Source organism: Aptenodytes patagonicus, chromosome 1, assembly GCF_965638725.1.
Source record: "Aptenodytes patagonicus chromosome 1, bAptPat1.pri.cur, whole genome shotgun sequence".
Lineage (NCBI taxonomy): Eukaryota > Metazoa > Chordata > Aves > Sphenisciformes > Spheniscidae > Aptenodytes > Aptenodytes patagonicus.
In genome coordinates this window covers 161,126,468-161,146,811 of record NC_134949.1, presented here as the reverse complement: position 1 = coordinate 161,146,811, position 20,344 = coordinate 161,126,468, and the positions used below count along the sequence as shown (strand labels likewise).

Here is a 20,344-nt window from a genome sequence, read left to right as displayed (position 1 = left end):
GAGGAGGAGGAGGAGGACTGGCTCTTGCTGCGGGGCCGGAACTCGGACAGCTCCTTCAGCGCCTTCATGGCCTCCAGGATAGTCTCGTGGATGTTCTGGGCCACCACCGAGTCGTCCGCCTGCATCCAGAGCTCGCCGGGGCCGGTGGCCGCCGAGCGCCCCACCTCGATGAAGAAGAAGCTGTCGGAGTGGCCGCAGCGGCGGATGTTCATCAGCTGCAGCGTGACCGAGGGCAGCTCGCAGTTGAGGCGCACGAACCCGATGGTGCGGGCCGAGAGGCAGAGCCGGTGGACGCCGGTGAGGTTTTTGCTCTGCCCCAAGCCCTTGGGCTTCAGCGTCACCTGCCAGACCTCCCGGTAGGCAGCGGCGGCCGGGGTGATCAGCCCGTAGTTGAGGTCCTCGCCGGCGGCCGCCAGGGAGGCGGCGGCCGCGCTGCAGGAGGCCGAGAAGGGGGAGGCGAGGTGGCGGTGGGGGGACCCCTGGCAGGCCGCCTTGCCCTCGTTGAGCAGGTCGGTGAGAGCCCGGTACCAGCCCTCCTGCTCCTGCTCGTTCTCGGCCGCCACCGCGAAGTACTCGTCCTTGGTGTAGAGGGCGATGAGGTACTTGTGCTTGGCGTCCGCCCGCTTGTTGATGTTGAGGCAGGAGTCCAGGGCGATCACCCGCTTCGGCGCCCCGGACTTGTTCCTCCATTTCTTCTCGCTCTCATAGTACTCCAGCCGGGCGCCCCCCGCGCCCGCCGTCTCCTCCCCGCCGCCCGGGCCCCGCAGCACGAAGAAGCGCTTGTGGCCGTGCTTCTGCTTGCGCAGGTACCCGCACTTCCTCACGCCCTGGTTGTTGTTGTTGTTGTTGTTCAGGTTGGGGCCGGGCGGGGAGCTCAGGGGGGGCAGCAGCCCCAGCACGGCGGGGCTCGCCATCCCCGGCCCCGCGGCGGGAGCGCCGCCCGGCTCCTCTCGCTGCCGCCGCCGAGCGGGGCTGGGGGCCGAGCGCCGCGGGAAAAAGAGAGGGGGGACGCGGGTAATATAAAGTTATTCCTGCGCAGGAAGAGCGCGGCTGCCCGGAGCCGCAGCGGGGTCCTCCGCCGTCGCCTCTAGGCAGCGGGTGCTACCGGCGGTCGCCCGGCGTCCTCCCCGGCTCGGGTACCGGCGGCGCCGCTGCCGCTCCCCGGCCGTTGCTGCTGCCGCTGCTGCTGGTGCCGCCGCGGCTGCTGCCGGCGCCGGCGGGAGTTTCGCCGTAAGTAACACATCGCGCACCGAGTGCCCCAACTAAAGAGCAAAACAACACGTGACCGCCGCCTTACCGAGACGCTCACACACCGAGACGGGGCGGGGCGCGGCCGGCGCCGGCACCGCCCCGCATTGGCCGCCGCGCCGCGCGAAGGACGGCCCCGCCCGCCAATGGGACGGCGGGGCGGGCCCTCGGGTGCGAGGCAGCGCGACGCCGTTGGACGGCGGGAGCCTCGCCCCCCTCACCCCCCTCCCGCCCCTCCGCGGCGGGCGCGTTCCCGCCCACAGCCTCCGGCCCCCCTCAGGCGCAGCGGGACCCGCCTTCCCCCCGCCCCCCCTCCGCCGCTGCCCTCCGCGCACACAGCCCGGAGCGTGCCGGGGGCGCGGGCACGGGGGGGGGGAGCCTGTACACCCGGCGGGCCCCGGTGTTTGTCCCTCGCCATCCATCGAGCCGCGGCGGGCGGGACACGGGGAGGGTATCGGCGTAGCTCGCCGCGGCCATCAGGTGCTGCCGACTCGCCTGTCGCGGGTACCCCCGCCCCCGGAGAGGAGCTTCCGGGCGTGCGTGTGCGCCAGCCTCCCCCCGCACACCCACACACACGCGTGTGTGCGTCAGCCCTCCTCGCACACGCACGCACGGCGGCCCCCCCCGCCCCCCCCCCCCCGCCGTACGCGCACTCCTCCACCTGGTGTGTCAGCCCGCACCCACGCGGCACGGCGTGCGTGGCCGCCCCACGCGTGCCCCCGCGCTGCCCCCACCTCACGCGGCACGATTTCCCTCCCCCGCCCCGAAACACTCGGGGAGCCGCTGTCCCCCATGCCCCGCAGCTCCCCTCGGGGCCCGGCTGCTCCCGCCCCCCGCAGCGGCTATTTACTTGCGGCGAGGAAATGCCACCTAGGGCGGGCGGGCGGGCGGGCGGCACTGTTACTCGGGTTCAACCAAATAAATTAATTTATCCGGGCGTTTCGCGTTAGCGGTGAATAAGGGCAGCGTCCGCGTTTCCTCTGGAAACGAACCGGCCCCGCCGTGGGATCACAGCACGGCGCGGCAATTAAGTAACGAGCGGCGGAGCGGGGAGCGCGCCCCCCCCCCCGCCGGGCTGCCCGCTACCCCCGGCGCCCCAAGCGCTCCTTTACGCGGTGTGCGGGGTCTCCGCGGGTCCCTCCCGCGGGGCGGGGGCTCGCCGGCGCGGGGGAGAGGTGTCTCGCTTGTTTACCGGGGACCCGCACGTTAAGTCACCGGGCCGGTCGTGCCCGCCGCGCCCGGGGATCAATGGGCGCCTTTCTCTCCCTGCCGCCGGAGGGAGGTGAATGGCGGAGGGGAGGGGGCGCGACTTACCGCCGCGGGGTCGGGGGGGCGGCGGGCGTGCTCCGGCGGCGGGCGGGGACGGGGCCCCGGCCGGGGTGGGCGGCGGGAGGGGCGGGGAGCTCGCCAGTCCCCATTTTCCCGCGTGCGGCGGGAGCGGGGGAAGGAAGGGGGAGCGCAGGGGGCCCGGGAGGGGGCTGCGGGGCGGAGATGCCCGACTGTCGCCCCTCCGGTGAGGACGGTGGCGGCTCCTCACGAAGGGCGCAGCGCTGAGCGCAGCGTGGTGCGGGGAGGGCGGTAATAATAAAAAGTGGGGAGGCGAAGGGAAAAGGCTGTGCTGAAAAACGTCCAGCCCAGCCTGTCCCCCATCGCAGCCACATCTCCTCCCGCCCCGGGAGCGGCGGGGGAAGGCTCCCTCTGCACATGCCCGGGAGGAAAAGTGAGGCTGGGGTCACGTAAACATCCGTCCGCGCTTTCCATTCTCTCCCCTGGATGCCGGCGGGACACGCTTTCATTTCCCGCCCCGCGACGAAGCTGAAGCAGCCGGGTTTGCGTGTAAAGCCGAGGGGGAAAAAACAAACCAAAAAAAAAAACGAAGAAAAAAAGACGAAAGTGATGCGGCGCCTCCAGCTGCCGCCGTGCGGGGCCGTGGCGGGGGCCGGGGCCGGGGGCGGGCGCTCCCCGTGTTCCCGGCGGAGGCGGCGGGGCCGCCCGCAGCCTCCGCGTATCGCTGCCCCCGCCGCACGGCTCCGCTCCCGCCTGCCCGAAATTCTCCGCGGTTTGGGTCATAATAACCCTTTTAGAAATCAACAGCTGTAACCGGGAGGAAGCGGGGCGGGGGGGGGGGGGGGGGGGGGGCGGTGGAGGGGGGTGATTGGAAAGGACCACTTCACTGTAATACCGGTACGCTGCAATAAAGCAGCTTTTGAAGAAAGACCTCTCCCTTCATCTTACGGGGAAACATTAACACTTACATAGACGGTAGTAGTTACCTGGTTTTAATTTTTTTTTTTAAAGGGGGGGGGCGGGGGGAGAGAAGTAATTGGAGATCTGAGGCACCGACCTCTCCGCAGGAGCAAGAAAAGAGCGCCTGCAACGTGCAACCGATTCAGTGAGTAACCTTGGGCAAGGTGCCGGTGACCTCTCCGTACCTGAGCGACTCCTCACAGAAAACGGTGCTTACAGGCTTTACTGTCCTGGTAATGTTCTTTGATTTCTGTGTCTGGGAGAATGCACAGAATCGGTAATTGTCAATTTAGATTATATGTAATGATTGCGTAACAGATCTCAACGAGGAAAGTTTGGTACGAAAACTCGGGGACGGTTGATGTTTCTGCCTGTGGCTGTAACGGGACGGACTATCCGCTGTACTCGCACTACTGAAGACATGAGGGGAGTTAGCTATCTGAACAATTTCTTGCCACCCTGAGCGATCTGGGCCCATAAACACCAAGAGGAGCCTTTTGTCTGGAAACCCCTTGGAAATTTGGAAAGATTTTTCCAGACGTTTATGAAATACGCTCGGTGACCTTGAGCAAGGATTCTTGGGTCTGACATGTAAAAAAAGATGAATATTAATTCATTTACTTGATATTTCCATATGTGTTTTTCTTGACTGTGTGAGCAGTACACATTTGATACACTGGCTATAGCAGCAGAACTAAGTTTGCAAACAATTTCTAGGACAAAGGCATTAGGATAGACTAGAATTCAAGGTTGAAGTTTATACTTTTTATTTCTGTATTGGCATTGATATAAGGAGCATCTTTAGCAGTTCGTTTTTAGCAGTGGCCGATTCATAACAAGTATTTTTTTTTTTTCCATAATTACGTTCGGGTTTTGTTTTTTAATGCGTAACTGGGGTACAGAGCAGAAGAAGTGGGACTCAGGTGTGTGTAAAATTCAGGTTAAAAAGCACTATTGTTTCATGACCGACACTCTAGAACGAATGACCCCAGTTTACATAGGTGATCTGTCTTATTCAGAGTTTTCTCTGAACTCCTCTGAATTGCTTTTCAAAACTACATCCCTTCTGGAAATTTTTTCCGGTCATTTCAATGTAATTACAGGGGCATTTAATTAAAATAAATGCACTAACACCACTCATCCATCCCACCTCTCAGCTACAGGTTGCTGTTTCTACAGGCTGGCGTGTCTTATGCTTCAGCTATTCCTATGCGTCGTGGAGCATATTAACTTTAATTTCTGAAATAAGTGGGTTTTCAGTGATACGGCGGGCTGTGAATTTGGACGGTTGAAGCATAGTACATGCTCTCCTGTTCCACCAAGTAATTTCAGGCAGAACGTAGGGGTAGACAAATAGGTAACTGCAGTAGATTTGCCAGAGGATGTTTGCTTAAATCACCTCTCTAGAGTAATTCCATCATGATGAAAGAAAAAATGATCTCGTTTTACCTCTTCCGTTCCGTTCCGTTCCTTGTCATATCACCCTGCTCCATCTCTATTTCACCGCATTTATCTTCTAGTTTGAGGTCTCTGCAGGGAATGTTTTGCTAATGTACGAAGTAGACCAACAGAACAGTGCTAATATTAGCATCTTTCCTGCCTGCTAAACTATGCTTTTGCCAGCATACCTTGCTTCAGCCATCTCCTTTTTCCTCCAAGAAAAATAAACTCTGCTGGGTAACGGTCAGATTTGTCAAAATACACTATCTATGTGAGGGGCATTTGCTGTCAGTTATGTCAGTCATGAAATGTTACCTCCATCCACCCTAAACTGGCAGAGACGTGCCTAGAAAATTGTAGACGTTGCTTATGAAAACGATGACGTTTAGTCTAGATACAGCAAATACAGTTTTGCCGGTGCAGACCCCTAATGATTTCACATTTCTATGCATCAAGTGCTTGGGGTTCCTTTGCTATATGTCAAAAAAAAAAAAAAAAAAAGAGTGTGATTATTTCATTTATGTATAAATGTATTTAAACTCCGTGTTTTGGTTACTGAACTGGATGGATGGATGGATGGATGGATGATCCAGTGGCCAGCAACACTCTTTTGCAGGCAATGAACTTCTCGAGCCATCAATGAATTTCGCTTGGGAAGACTGCCCGAAGAGTAGTTAAATGGTCAGATAAAAGTATTGCCTCTAGGGGCACGCAACTGGTTTTAGTTACATGTGGAAGCTTGATTCTGCAAGCCCAACACACACAGGATCCAGTTGGTTTTTTGGGTTTTTCTCCCCCGCATTAGGGGGATTGGAGCACCAGGCCCTATGAATATGTAGCTGTGTTTAAGTACTGCCCAAAGTCACAGCCAGGCTACTCACAAAACACTTTCTGAGAGGCTGGATGCATGAGTAGGTTGAATTTCAAAATTTGTCACATCCTTTAAAAATACATTTTTGTGTGTTCTTAGTCTAAATCTCATTTTGAAATACCTTTTAGTTTCAGGATAAGGAGTAACAGTTGAAAGGGATGTGCTTGATGTTTGGCTTGGCCATTGCCTTCTACCTGTTGCCAGGATCACAGAGCTGATGGTAGTGAAGCCATGGGAAAAAAAGTGCAGAGAAAGATTATGTGCGTCAGCAACGCTTTCTTATACTATCAAGAGTACAGTTATCTGTTCCAACAAAAGAGAGTGATATGTATTTTGATGTCCTTGAACTTCTACATAAACAGGTGAAGTCAGTTTATTCCCTTGTACATTTATTTGCATACTTCTGATACAGTGTCATTCTGGTTGTACATTTCATAACCTTACTGTAAGAGGACACGAACTCCCATCAGCTTCTTTCTCTCTAACCTTTCTCAGCTCCTTTGAGTGCTAATGTACCACGACTGTGCTACTACCCGCTTGTGAAGTCCATGGTATTTGGAAGGGAGGACAGGCCATCTTTCCAGATAGTTTTATAAAATAGCTTGTTGATACTACTCATTTAGTAACTCCTAACAGCATGCTTTATCCCTCTACAGCAAGAGTAACGCTAAGGGATACGGTTGCCTTACCCCCTTAAATTGGGGCTGCCAGTTTTCTGCCAATCCCCCCCCCCCCCGGTCCTGTGAAAACAATTATGGGTGGCTTTGTACACGAGGGAAAGATATTCAGAAATCATACTCTGAAAATACTTCTTTCTTAAGTAAAGATTACTTCCCTGAGTGAATGTTGCACCCACAGATTTCCAGAGAATTCCAGGTTAAATAAATTGGGGTTACAGTTATGCAACTCTGTGCATATTCAGTAATTCTTGAAGCTAATAATACTTACATTAATTATTTTAAATATATACTGAAACAATGTAGGTGTTACTAGCTTGTACATTCTTATATGGGAGGGGGAAAAAAGCTGAGGAAAATCTGGAGCGCTCCTTCTACGCAGTTTATTATTTTTTGACAAAGATTTGGATATTTTTCTGCGTTTAGATCATTTCTCCCTCAAAATTTGTATTTCAAGTGGCAAGCTCAGAACCCCGTAGTCCATAAGCAGGCCGATGATACGTTGGGAGTATTTTGGAGAAAACGCTGAGCAAAGTTCCGGTGGTCTGAACAGGGAGCCAATTCTTCTTCATGTGACAGGTGTACCCGAAAAAGGCCGTTTGGGGAACACGCGTGGAATTCACCAGCGTGTCCCAAGGCGGGCCGGTGCTGCGCGCTGCGGGGCTCGGCGCCGGGCTGGGGGTCCCCGGGCCAGCCCCCCCCCCCCCCCCCCCGCCCGGCAGCGCGCAGGCGGAGGGGGTCCCGCTCCTCCGGAGCCACCGCGCGTTTGCCGTCTCCCGTGGAAATCGCCGCCTTTGTTAAACCTCCCGGGGGCGATCCCGGGCGGGGGGGAGGGGGTCACCAGCTCCTGCCCCGCTCCCGCCCCTCCGCTGCCGGTGCGAAAATTACGCACGGGGGGCTGAGGTGCGTCAGCGCGTCGCCATCACCGGGATTTTCTTCCTGGAACATCTTTTTTTTCTTGGTTGCGGGTTTTATTTTGGTTCGGTTTTTTCCCCCCCTCCATTCCCGCCTCCCCAGCGCGCCGGCGGCGACGGAGGAGGCGCAGCGCGCCCGGTAGCCGCGGGGGGAGCTCCGGGGCGCCCCGTTCCCCCCCCCTCCCCCCCCTCCGCCCCCGTCCGGAGCGGCGAGGGGCGGGCGCCGCGCTTGTGCCTGCTGCCACCCGCTGGCAGCGGCGCGCCCGCCGCCCCGCTGGCCTCCGCGGCCGGCGCCGAGCGGGGCGAGCCCGGCCGGCCGTGCGGTCGGCCCCGCTGCCGAGGCGCCTCTGCCCGGGCGGGCGGGAGAGTCAAGCGGAGGCGCTGGGAGCGGGGAAAGCGGCAGCGCCCGCTGTCCCTTCGGCGCTCTGCTCGGCGGCAGGTGTCGGCGGATCAAGAAACAGTTTTGAAATGATGGGGGGGGGGGGGGGGGGGAGGAGTGCTCTCTTTTATTCCTTCTGGAGTGATCACGAATCTAAAAAATATTGTTGTTTATTTGAAGAAAAAAGCCCGATAGAATATAACCAATCCTGTTTTAGAAAAAAAGTGTTCGTGAAGCAATAGAGCCAAATATTTTCAAGGCGTAGCTGAAGTCTGTACCCCCCTTGCGTCTGAGAAGAACATGTAAATGTCTAAGAATCACTGAAAACATGCCCTTTTTTTTAAAAAAAGAGATTTTGTAATGTGCCTTTCTGACCTGCATGGATAGCCAAGACCTAGGGACCTTCAGGGTATTTCTGTTCAAGAAACCGATGATAGAATTCAATATTTCTTTGATGCAGTATTTACAGAAAGTTTGCAAAGACCTATTTGCCCAAACACAGTAGGACTCCAACAGGAGAGGGGTTTTTTGTGGTCTGCTTTTCCCAGCCCTGTTTCTTTCCAGGTAGCATTCTGTTTGAAAATATATTCGTTTACTTTCTTCCCTAGGCAGGTTACTCCAGCCTCTCTTTCTGTTTGTTTCTTACTGCTCTTGGAGGCTGTTCCCCGGCAAAACAATCCCAGGCATTCAGCTTTCCCCTCTGCCCTACAATTCATTTGGCTATTTGTCTTTATTTCAGACGGCCTTTGCATCTGCTTTAGGTAATAACCCTTTTTCCACTAGCTTTTTTTTTTTTTTTTTTAAACTTCAGAAGGGAGCCTAACTTCCTCCGTCATTTGTCTTGACATCAGGATAATTTTCCTAACAGCAGGGGTAATGCAGTCCTGGAGCAGATTGTCAAGGGATTTTTATAGAGTCCCCATCACTGGAGCATTTTAAGCTGTGCAAATATTTATCGGGAATGACACAAGTACAGTTGTCCTGACGCAGGGCAGTGTGATAGTCTAGATGATCTCATGTTTACTTCCAGTCCTGTTTTATTGGATTTCTATGATATATACACTGTATAAATAGCCCCAGGATTATTACTGCTGAAAGGGAAAAAACAGTCTTCTCTCTCTTTTTTCTTTTGTTTTTTATATACTGTCTACTTATTTGATTGTGCAAAATAAAGAGTATAAAACTATGATTATGAATCGTCGCTTACTCTTACTGTTTGGGATAAGCTATTGGTGCAATTCTTCCTCGTGCAATACATTTGCTGGTCTAATTTGTGCACGCACAAGACCACCAGGGAGATAAAGAGACATTTGGGGAGATAGAGTCACTACAGAGGAAAACCTTGCCTGCTTTTTTCAATGTACCCCTTCAGTGGAAATTTTATGTGAATAAAATGAGGAAGGCTTGCCCTCCAAATGGGCTGACTGCTTTCAAGGAGAATTATTATCTGCATTATTTAGACAGCGTCTGGGAAACTCACTGGAGCCTCAGGCTCCCATTGTGTTAGACATTGTGTAGATGAGTAATTAACGTTGGGCCTCCTTCTGTTTTGTTTAATGTATATATTGTACATATACAATGAATTGAGGGAGATTGCCGATGTGGGCAGTCAAATGGGAGAAAGGCGATTCTGCAGTCCCATGAACGGTGTGGCTGACGAGCAGCGGATTCAGCTTGCCACTTGCCTAACTGATGGACGCTGCAGGCGTGCCCAGCATTTAAAGAAGAACTGAAAAGTGTCAACCTTCCGTATTTTGGTGGGCTCATATGCACGGGGAAAGCACGAAAGGCAAGACGTGTGCTGGAGGAAGAGGTGGAGTGTCTTTTTCAATATATTTTTGGAAGCGTGTTTTTTCAGACATGCAGCTTAGGTGCAACTATTAATTTCAAAAAAATTAAGCATCACAACAAGATGAGTACAAAACTGTTGGCACTAGAAATTTATACAGTTTCATGTGCCTGCGAGAGAGGTGGAATAAAACCTTCTCCCAATTGGTGGGCATCATGGCTCAAACGCCACACCCGCTGTAACAGACTCTGTCATGGATGGCTGGATTGTAGGGCAGAAGAAGGAGGAGTGAGTATCTCCAAGATCCGTGTTGTAGCAAGCACTACCGTGGTTGGAGGCAATTTATATGTCTAAATAATACTAGTAACTTGCTAAAAAAATTACTGTCAAGTAATTTCCACAAGAAGAAAGAAAAAAAGATTCATGGATGTTCTGCTGAGTGCTCATGGACACAAAACAAAATGGTCACTTAACGTTAATAAAATATTCATGTGAACATTATGTTTTCATTACTGAAGTGGGAGACCACAAAATCGAATACAAGTGAAGAGTGTGCTTTCAGTTAAGCTGCTGATTAGGCAAGGGAACGGCATTTGTAACAGGAGAGAATGAAGTAATCATGGCAAATGAACATGTTTTTAATTTCATCTGTTGCATTTAATCATACAATAAGGGAATGTTTCTGGGTGCCTCACTTCATTCCTACACACTTCTGTTTTTTTCTGTTCTCATCTTTTAGTTCTATTCCTCACTTTGTCGTTGTTTTCTTCCCAGTGTCTTTATTGATATGCAGCAAAGGAGGTTTAGAATATTTTCCGCAAGCCCCACAGGGAATGGGAAACATCCCTTGGATCACTCCTTAGTCTATTCAGATATCTAATAAGGAGAGGTAGGCTGCATATTGGAAGCTCAGGATACATTTGAGTTTAGAAATTCACTTCTTTCTATGACATGATGGGAAATCTAATTGTTTTTGGCTAGGGAATTGCTGACTTGTAATATCTTTCGAGGCTACGGAAGTAGATTTTTTTAAAGGTGAATAACTCCAAATGCAGATGTTGCAAGAGTTGCTGTCATCTCTCGAAAGCAGCTGTCATGGAAGTGGATCAGTGAGCTAAGATTCGGTCCACTACCTCATGGTGACCAAACCAAAGCAAACCGTTTCTTCAGCTGGGGTTGTATAAGGACCTGGAAGAAGCCTCGGAAATGAAGCCTCCTGGGGGCATCTTTTCCTTACACCCTCCAGTGAGCTGAAAGGGCCTTTCGTTTCTGCTGCAAAGCGTTCTGAGTTTGTTTGCTAACAAAAACTTCTTCTGTCCTAACCAACTTGGACATGGTGAGAGATCCTTGGACTGCACCGTAGTTTGGCCTTTGGTTTACCTTTCCCAGCCGATATATCTACCCAACAGTTTCCTCTGTAACGATTTCCTGAGAAGGTGTCCCTCTTTGTGACAAAATGACCTTCTCTGCTTTGTTTAGAAACGCATAAGCACTACAAATGTGCTAAACATGTAACTGCATCGCAGTGGCATAAATTACACAGATGCCATTTATTGATTGCGGAAGGATCAGATAGTTGTAAAGTCAATGGTTGGGCTGTCAAGTTGTTAATTGAACATTTGCTGAAAAATGCCTATGGGTAAGTGATCTAGATATTCTTGCAGGATAATCAAGTTCAAAAACAACAGTTGTCTGCCACCCTCCTGTGTTGGCTATATTTAAAGAAATACCAACAAGTTAAAAATCACACTCCCCAAAACTTTCACGCTCAGACATCCTTACATTATCAATCCTTTAGACTGATAATACTGAAATAATTTAACAACCCAATTTAATGACTTGTTGATTTTAGTTGCTTTTTTACTTTCATTTGGGGAAAAGGAGGTAGGTTGTTCAGTTTCTCACTTTCGAAGGCTGTCATTTTGGTTTGCTTTTTCCATGTGCAGGTTCAAATTTGTAACCACCCTGCACACACACATCAAATTAACATACTACTTTAAACAAGTATCTTGCCTCCAGTTGGATTTCAAGAATTTAAAGAATCTTAAAATCTTACAAACCACTCCCTCTGAATTGTTCCAGTAAGATTCAGGAACACACAACAATTGATGAGGCTCCCTTCTTTTTGAAAACAACCCCACAGAATTGACAATATTTTGTCTCAAGTTCATTAGTTTCAGTGAATTAATTTCTGTCCCTCATTATAAATAAGCTCAGGAGAATGCACCTTTTTTAGTGCTGTGTAGACCAGGGGTATTTTACATAAATGCAGCAGCTGTACTCTGTATTTCCAGAAGCGATGTTATATCTGTAGAAAACCATCACAATCCACAAGACCTATTTTCTGTCAACAAGCATGTTCTATTTTATTGGTTTTCTTGGATAAATTTTATACTTTTTCTCAGGCTTAACGAGTCACTTAAGAATAGATATTCACAATCAAAGTTGTATTTGTTGTAGCGGTATGGATTTTAAAGCAAACTGTAGAGAGTTCAGTGATCTGATGTCCTCTACAGCACAAATAACTTGTGATCGAACTAGGTCATAATATTTAAGTCTTCCTTTACAGGCCTCAGGTGGCCATTCAGTTATACCCGTAAGTGATGGGATAAGGGAAGAGATGCTGTAAACTCAGCTGGATTGAATCTCCCTGTATATTTGGTGAGGTGGTGTTCATCTCAGCTAACCATAGCTATCTAAAAGTTGGATGACTGATGCATTTTAGCCTCTAGAGTTCCTCCGAAAGTGATGGAGAGTTACTCATCCTTTCTTCAGATAGAGCTGAAGCCTAACAGTGAGTATATTCACAATATAGTGAATCTAGCTTTATGTTCCTGTTAATATTGGAGGAGGTAATATGTAGCCATATGATGTAGGTGTTGATTTGTACAATTGCAACTACTAATTCAATTTTTTTACAAAAAGTTGAGACATTAACTTTGTACCTGGAAGTTTATGCCCAGTCAGATACCATCCGCTCTCAGCACTCAGCTTCATGCCAGCTAGGGCATCTTTAGAGCTTCTGTAGGCAGCATAAACCCCTAATGCCAGCATGGACTCAATGTTGTGTGCTCTGCTCATTTAACAAAAATGTTCAACTTATGTTAAAAGAAACGTTCAGGTTATGTTTAACATCTCTTGTGTTCATTTGCGCGCAGCTCTGGTATTGATGATCACAAAACAGTGGCCTAAAACAGGTACGACATATTTCCATTAGAAAATAACTGTCCCTCTCCATTTGCTGTAAAGGGACTCTAGAGGACTAGCTTACTCTTGCCCCCTCTCTTTTAGATGGCCAAGATGAATATATGCATTTGATTGCTTGCCTGTCTGGATACAGTGTGACCACTTTGGAATTTATCGGAAAACTTCAGGAAACATTTTAGGCTTTATGGGGCAAAACCCTGATGATTGTGCTGAAAATCAGAAAACGGGAAGACATTTGTACTTTGAAGTTGCTCATTGCTCTCTGAGTGCTGTGGGACAGCTGTGGGACAGACGCTTAGCCAGCAAGGGAAGCCAGGGGGGAGCAAAATGGAGACATTTCATTTTTTCCCTCTCCCTCCTCACAGGCGGTCTGTTGACGATGGTAGAGAAAGAAGGAAGACACCAGCTGTTGGGTCATTGTTTTAGAAAGGGCAGAATTACAGCCTATTTAGAAGAGGGATTAAAAACAGAAGCCCACAGTATCCTTAGTGTGGTGGTGAAGACGCTGAGGGGCAGGGATGTTATTCATCGGTACTTTATTTATAACCTATCCATTTTATCCCTTTTCATCTGTATTGATCTTCACATTCCATACGAATGTCAGTGATTATTAGGTGATTTTTTGACTCCTGCTGTCTCCCAGACCTGATAGAAGTCCTGCCCCACATTTGCCTCTCGCTTCCCAGTCTGCCAAATCTCATGCACTAACCACGATATTTGTACGCTTGCTCCTGCCTGACACTTCTCTCCATTTGGCCCACATCCCGCACATTTTTGCTGCAGGCTCTTCTGCTCCATGAACTGATGTACTAGCTGCAGCTGATTGACAAACCCCTTGTTTTACTGATCAGATATAAGATCACGTGTCAGATCAGAGAGGAAAGGCTGCAGGACCGTAAGGCAGTGAGTCACCAAAGATACTTTGCACCCTTAGGTGTGTGGGGTATATGCCCGTGTTGCAGGGCAGCATGAGGGCTGCTTCCTCACAACATGACCTGATGCACCAGTCTGATTCCCCATCACTTTATCAGCCGTTACTACTATCTTATCCACAGGCACTGAGTAATAACAACAGATACGCATCTCCCCACTTATTTCTCTTCAGCTTCATCTCTGCTTCCCTACAGCAGCCTGCCTAACCCTGCCAGGTTAGCAAACCCCAAGCAGTTTCTTCATCCCGAGTTGGGACTTCAGGTTTGGCTCCATACAGAAATGAACCCTAAACGTTGAGTGGCCCCTTTTCCTCCTCCCTGGTTTCCATCTAAAACCCTAGCCCTGGAGACTGGACAAGACTAAGAGGTCAGGGTCCTGGGGCTGGCTGCATGCAATCCAGTATAGCTTCTCAAGTCAGCATCAAACTGCTTTGGTATATGCTTTCTCCTTTCCAATCTACAAGAGTGGGGTGAGACCTACAGAGATTCTTTATCATCTTTCCCTTTTAAAGCATTCCAGGAAGGGAAAAAGGAGTGGAAAATTAGTGTCTTTCTCTGATGGAGAAGTGAGACCGGAGGAAGAGGGGGGAATTGGGGACGTGGGGTGAGGGGGGTGGGCAGACGGCTCTGTCCTCCCATGCCAACGATGACTGCCCTGGAGGGGACCAGGGGAGCATTCCACCTCTTACACATCAAATTCCTGGGGACCAGGAGACAGGAAAATAAGCAGGACACTGCCAGGATGGGTTTCCCATTAAACGTCTCAAAAATTTCAGCACTGTCTCGAGCTTCTTGATTCACTCTGAGACTTGCTTTGTGCTTACTAAAATCAAAAAACCCAAAACAAAAACACCACAAGGGCTAGCAAAGTTGTGCAATCTTATTTACAAATAATGTAGCCAAAATCTTGTTTCCCCAAACACAGCAAGGAAAAACTCCCTGCTGTTCTTCTGTGTCTTATTTATGCAGATGTACGTAACCCCTGCTAACCATTTCTCCACGCGCTGTGTTTGCAATATATCCCAGAGAAACTGCTCTGTTCGTATAGTCCAAAGCAGAGTAATGTGTGTTTGTTGGGTGGTAGCTTTCCTTGTTTCTGCCTTTCTCTACGGAGAGCTTAATTTGGGCTGACCACCATACCCATTAGAAGACCATCTCTGACCCCTTCCAGAGTAAAACTGTGGATCACGTTAGCCAACTTCGTGCTATTTTACACTAAAAAACTGACCATCAGCCATTGCCTTCCCATTTTTTTAGAGCCATTACACTCCTCAGTCCTGCAAGTGTAATCTATATGTCCTCCTCTCAAAGTAGATAGCCTTTATTTCGCAATATTAATACCCATATTGTTTCTGCTTAGCTAGAAAGTTGTCTAAATCACTTCTTGCTCGTAATCTGTCCTCATAATTTCTCTCCTTTTGTCATTTGCATCACTAGAAATGTTACTAGAATTTAGTTTATGGTTTTTTTTCTTATGCTATAGGTGAAAGCATTGAATTGCACTGTCTCAGACATGAAAGGATCTCTGTAGCACCACACTGGCAATACTTGGTAAGTTTTAGTTAAGAACTACACATTGAATTTCTGAGTTTAGTCTCATTTAATATATGTTTTCTTGGTTTTGTTCCGGTGCTAATATTTTAATCAGGGTGTCATGTGGTATGAAGGCTTAACGGAAGTCTGAAAGACATTGTTTTGTCAGCATAGTTACCTTTATTAAACAAATCAAATGATCAAAATTCTTGTCTCATAAAAGTACTATGCAGTTTGTTTAACTTAACCTGTTTTGCATAAAGTCACGTTGACTGGCAGTAATTATGTTACCATTTTTTATTTCCTTATGGACAGGGTCCCATGTCAGCTGTTCCATTCTTTCACACGGAACCAAGGTCAGGTTAACTCATCTACAGTTACCCTGGTCATCCTGTTTACGCTGTTGAAATATCAACACGGCATTAGATTTTTCCAGGCCTCTCGGACTTTTCCAGTGTGCCAAAGCTTTTGGCCGATGAGCAGCAGTGCGAGATTCCTTTTAAAAGCTTTAAATCAAGTTACCTGGTCCTGCCAATTAAAAAAAAGTTAATAGATGCTCTTTACCATCCACTTAGGAGAATATCAGAATAGATGATACTTTGGCAATGCAGACTCTATTTTCCTTTCTAAATGCAAAACAGAAATATTCAATGAATGCTTTTTCTTTTCCACAACTAGCAATGGAACTATGTCATCACTAGGATTTCTATTGTCCTGAATAGTGCTACAGAAACTCAGAATAAAACAAAGACATGTTCTTATTGCCTTTATCCCTACATTTTCATAGATATATTTAATTTGCATACCCATATACTGCATTTCTTAATGTGTGAAATTTATTAATTTATATGACTGTCTGCTGGCTTTCAGTTTTTCTTAACTACAGTTATTATCTATAATTGTCTTTTAAGCATTCTATTAGTATGTGTATATACACATATATGTATACATACACTAATATACTGATGTACTGCTGTATGCACTAATTATAATACACATACTAATCAGCACTGAATTCCGCGTGCACATCTTTAATTGGATCACTGCTATGTACTTCTTGGCAAGTGTTAGTTTTAAGTTTAGTGAGCAATCACTTGCACGAGTCAGAATGAAAGCTAATGCAGTGTTACAACATGTTTTCCTCTGTGATAGAAATTTCAATCTGTAAGCTTTAGAGGATCCTAGGGCATTGTAGGGAATGTGGAACAAGAGCTTTAGCACATATCATTGTATTAGAAGCCTTTTTATAGAGGCAATGTTTCTTTCTTTATAGATATTTGTTCTTGGTCACAAAAGTTACATGGGGTGGAAACCATCTCACCTTACTTGATAACATAGATATCCACATCTAAGCTAGTGATTCCCTAGGGTGACCATGCCTCTGTCCATGGAGAAAAACAGACATTTTAGAGCTCAATGAATCTGACCTATTTTAGATGCCCACATTAGGATGGTATGAATCATGCCTTAAAGTGCTTTTTCTCTCTTTTTTCCCCCCTTTTTTTTTTCACAGACAATAAAAGGAGCCTAGGGCGATTAGTCCTGATCCAGTTCTTTGCACTGCAGACTTCTACATCTGGCCATCCATACTGCATTTTTCTTTCCTAACTGAAAAAAAAAATAGTTGGTTATATAATCATGAGGAAAAGAAGCAGCTGAGCCCCTGACTCTTCAAGATACAAAAATTATTTAAAACCATTCATTTTCTTCACCAAAATTGCAAGCTAGACTATGATTCTATGAGCGTTTTTTATTATTTTTAGTTAAATTTCATGGAAGAACTTGAAGTTCTTAACTAAACAGCTTTACATTGAAGTGATGATTATAAGTAGATATTTAAGGTTACTGTATGTTGAATGAATCAGACTAAATAAATCAAGACAGCATTCTCTAATTCGGGTAACTATTAATTAAATTCATTTAATCTCTTTTTATTTGCTTTACCTAAATATTATTTTTTATTTTTACTACACTTGAAAATGTTAATCTTTAAGTTTTTAAGGATTTAAAATATGTTCAAAACTTAAAGTTTAAAATGGATTTGTTTCCTTCTACAATAAAACCCTAATGGCATGGATGATCCATAAGAGAGCTATCTGAAGGGATACACTGAAGCTGATTTCAAATAACTCGTCTTAACCTACCAATAAATTTGGCAAAAGATTTCAGCATGCTGACTTGGTGCAAATAGCTAGCTAGGTACACAGATTGCTTCAAAAAGACTTTGGCTAGTGGGTGAAGAATTTCCTTTGCATTTGAGAATTCTGCTCTAGTGACAAAGAGACAGGAAATCCTCAAAAGAAACTGGTTTTTGCAACACAGGTTTTTAAATTCACTCTTGGGCTCACCGAAATACGTTTGATAATCATCAATGCAGCTATTAAGCCTGTAATTTGAACAAAGAGTACTCTTCTTACATCATCAAGTAGGAGACCTCCAGAAATACCAATACATTACAAATAGTGTTTAAGTGAAATTCCAGTGTTAGAAAATACCCTTCCTGTTGATGATATTTGCTTGTCTGCTCTAGCTATTGAAAAGCATTTCAAATAAAAGAATTTATTTATTTAAGGCATTTGCAATATTGACCAGTTTCCCTCTTTTTATGCAGGCTATGCCAACAAAACCTGCGGACAAGGCAAAACTTTCTCACTACCTATCACCATAGATAGGAAATCATGGCATGCAGGCCTTTCAATGAATGTCCCAAAGGCTTAACCATGCACAGCGTCACAGGTTCTTGTTGTGAATGTATCTCTAACAACCAAGGACTTGAAGCAAGCAACAAGTCTTAAGACATGTATCATTTGTTACAAATTATGCAGCTATGCCAGATGCCTGGATACCTCTGATATCTTTTGAAGCGTAGAGCATTGTGCCAAGGGCTACCCACCTAGCCGAGTGGTGTAGATCTCAAAAGCAGTTGAATTTGTTGATGCTCTTATAAAGTACAGAATTCTTTTGTGTATGCAGCTAGCTACTGACTGCTGATTCTCTTGGTGTTGGCTGTACTTATGCTGGAGCCTTCATGTGCTAATCTGGTAATGATCATACTGCATCTTCCAGTGAGTATGGTAAGAACTAATACGTTTAAGAATTAATGCATGGCCATGTCTCATTAAGACACGTTTCTTTATATCTAATATACAGCATTTCTACCATAACAGATGCTTTGTCAAAGGTTACAAAATACATATGCATCACCATTTTGCACAGTCTTCAAGAAAACTTTTGCACATCTGTGTGGCCTCCAGGATTAGTTGAAGTGCTCCTACCTTTCATAGTTAGGAGCATTCAAGGGGTATTATGTGCATCGTGGTATCTGATCGCTTTTGGTTCCTTGACCCAAGTGACATATTCCTAACTGAGCTGACTGTAGGTAAACTTCACCACAAATTCACAGCAGTTCTTGAATTTATGTCTCCTGATGGATAGCAAGATACCCATCCACCTCTGACTCTGTAACACATATGGCCTCCATACTGATGTCATCTTCCTTGAATAGCTAGTGTCTTACATCGCTATTGGTTAATGAAAGTTGACACTGAATTTTCTTTTCTGAAGAACCCACAGCAAAGCACTTAACTTTGGAGTTGAACGCTAAAGTGCCTCAACGTACAAGACCTCATTGCCACTTCTTATAAATGTGAAACAACCCTTAGGTGAAGTCTGCTGAACAGTCTTTCATCGTTGCTGTCTTTCCCATTCTACCATTTACCTGAGAGTCATACGTATCCAAGGTGGCAACTCTGTATGGCCTAACAAGTAGAAGGCAAGTTTATTGTAACAGCAGGTACAGGATAGAAAAAATGCTAGAATAAGTTTTCTGGCTTATTTTCATTATGCCTTCAGCTTTGGACTGAGTTGTTACAAAATAAATCACCCAACTCTGACTACACAAATATTTTAATAACTATGGTGATTCTATGCATTTTTTATCTTTGGTGACTGCAGAATCCTGTTTATTTAACAGATGACTTTATACTGATCTACGGGTATTAGAAAAGAAATCTTCAGGCAAAGCTAGTACTCTATTTTGGAATGGATATTGTGCAATTAAGGAAAGCGCAATATTTATTATTCTTGGCACAGAGGCTATTTCTTGGGCATGACTACCTGTTCCTTTTTATCTTCCCCACCCATGCCACATTGCAGCAACCATGGCCGCAGATGCCTACACTGGCTGAACACCTGTCCGATCTATGTAAGAAGGAAAGGAACTCAAGGGATAGCATGTTTACTGATTTTGTGTACACAACACAACAGAATGATAAAAAGATAGAGAAATGGAAAGAAAGTTAAATTTGGCATGACTAAGAGGAGAGAGAGTAGAGGAAAATTGTCGTGACCCTTCAGAAACAGCTTTTGCAGGAGTCAGAGAGCAGGTAAGTCTAAATACGCTTTTTTCAAAGGCAAAACCCCGCTCTCTGTGTCTATCAGCCTTTCTCTAACAATGTATCTACTGACGTAGCACCTTTTAACAGCAGTCTGCGGGTACAAGTTTGTCCTTCCACATTCCACATTGCAAAGCAACAAATAAAATGTGCATAGCGTGAGACCCCGTAAACTCATTCATCTGCCCAAAGGGATAGTGTATTTCTACAGTTCCACGGAATATTTTCCCCTGCTCTCTTGCCCTAACTAACATATCTTCTGAAATGATTTTCATAACGTTGCTTGATTATATAAAAATCTTTGCAGAATTCAGTAAAATCCCTGTGTATGATACATTAAAACCCTTCATGTGTACAAATTTCCCTACTCCTGCCCTAAGAGGGCATCCATTTTGTTCACAAATCTGCACTCATTTCACATTTGAATTGTAGGGCATCCCTGACTGTTGTCTTCCCGATCAGATGGAGGAGTGCACCATCACTACTTCTTTTACTACTCAAAATGTCTCAGTGTTTCTCTGTTTACTTTGCTGTGAAAGAATGTGCATAACATAGAGGAAATAATTCTCACATGAGGCAGATATTGCCAATCAAGCATCTAGTTTTTGAGTGTTGTTAATGCACGATCTAAAATCACCCCACTTGGTTGGGTATAAATGAGCCTTTCTTTAATTAAGCATCCAGTGAAAGGCTTCATAAACAGGGGAAACATA

General features: G+C 46.7%; 1 protein-coding gene and 1 long non-coding RNA gene across 2 annotated transcripts in view; one reads left to right on the top strand and one right to left on the bottom strand.

Moving 5' to 3' along the window:
* The window catches only part of IRS2 (insulin receptor substrate 2), a 32,214-nt gene extending 31,039 nt beyond the window's left edge, over positions 1-1,175 (bottom strand). Inside the window, 1 exon segment of the mRNA XM_076361137.1 lies at positions 1-1,175. Coding sequence (XP_076217252.1) covers positions 1-914 — 914 coding nt within the window. The 5' untranslated portion in view covers positions 915-1,175.
* A 2,418-nt stretch (positions 1,176-3,593) lies between these two features.
* Positions 3,594-19,549, top strand: LOC143155962 (uncharacterized). Its single transcript, XR_012994524.1, has 3 exons — positions 3,594-3,640; positions 15,188-15,255; positions 19,393-19,549. It is a non-coding gene; the product is annotated as an uncharacterized LOC143155962 (long non-coding RNA).
* The last annotated feature ends 795 nt before the right edge of the window (positions 19,550-20,344 follow it).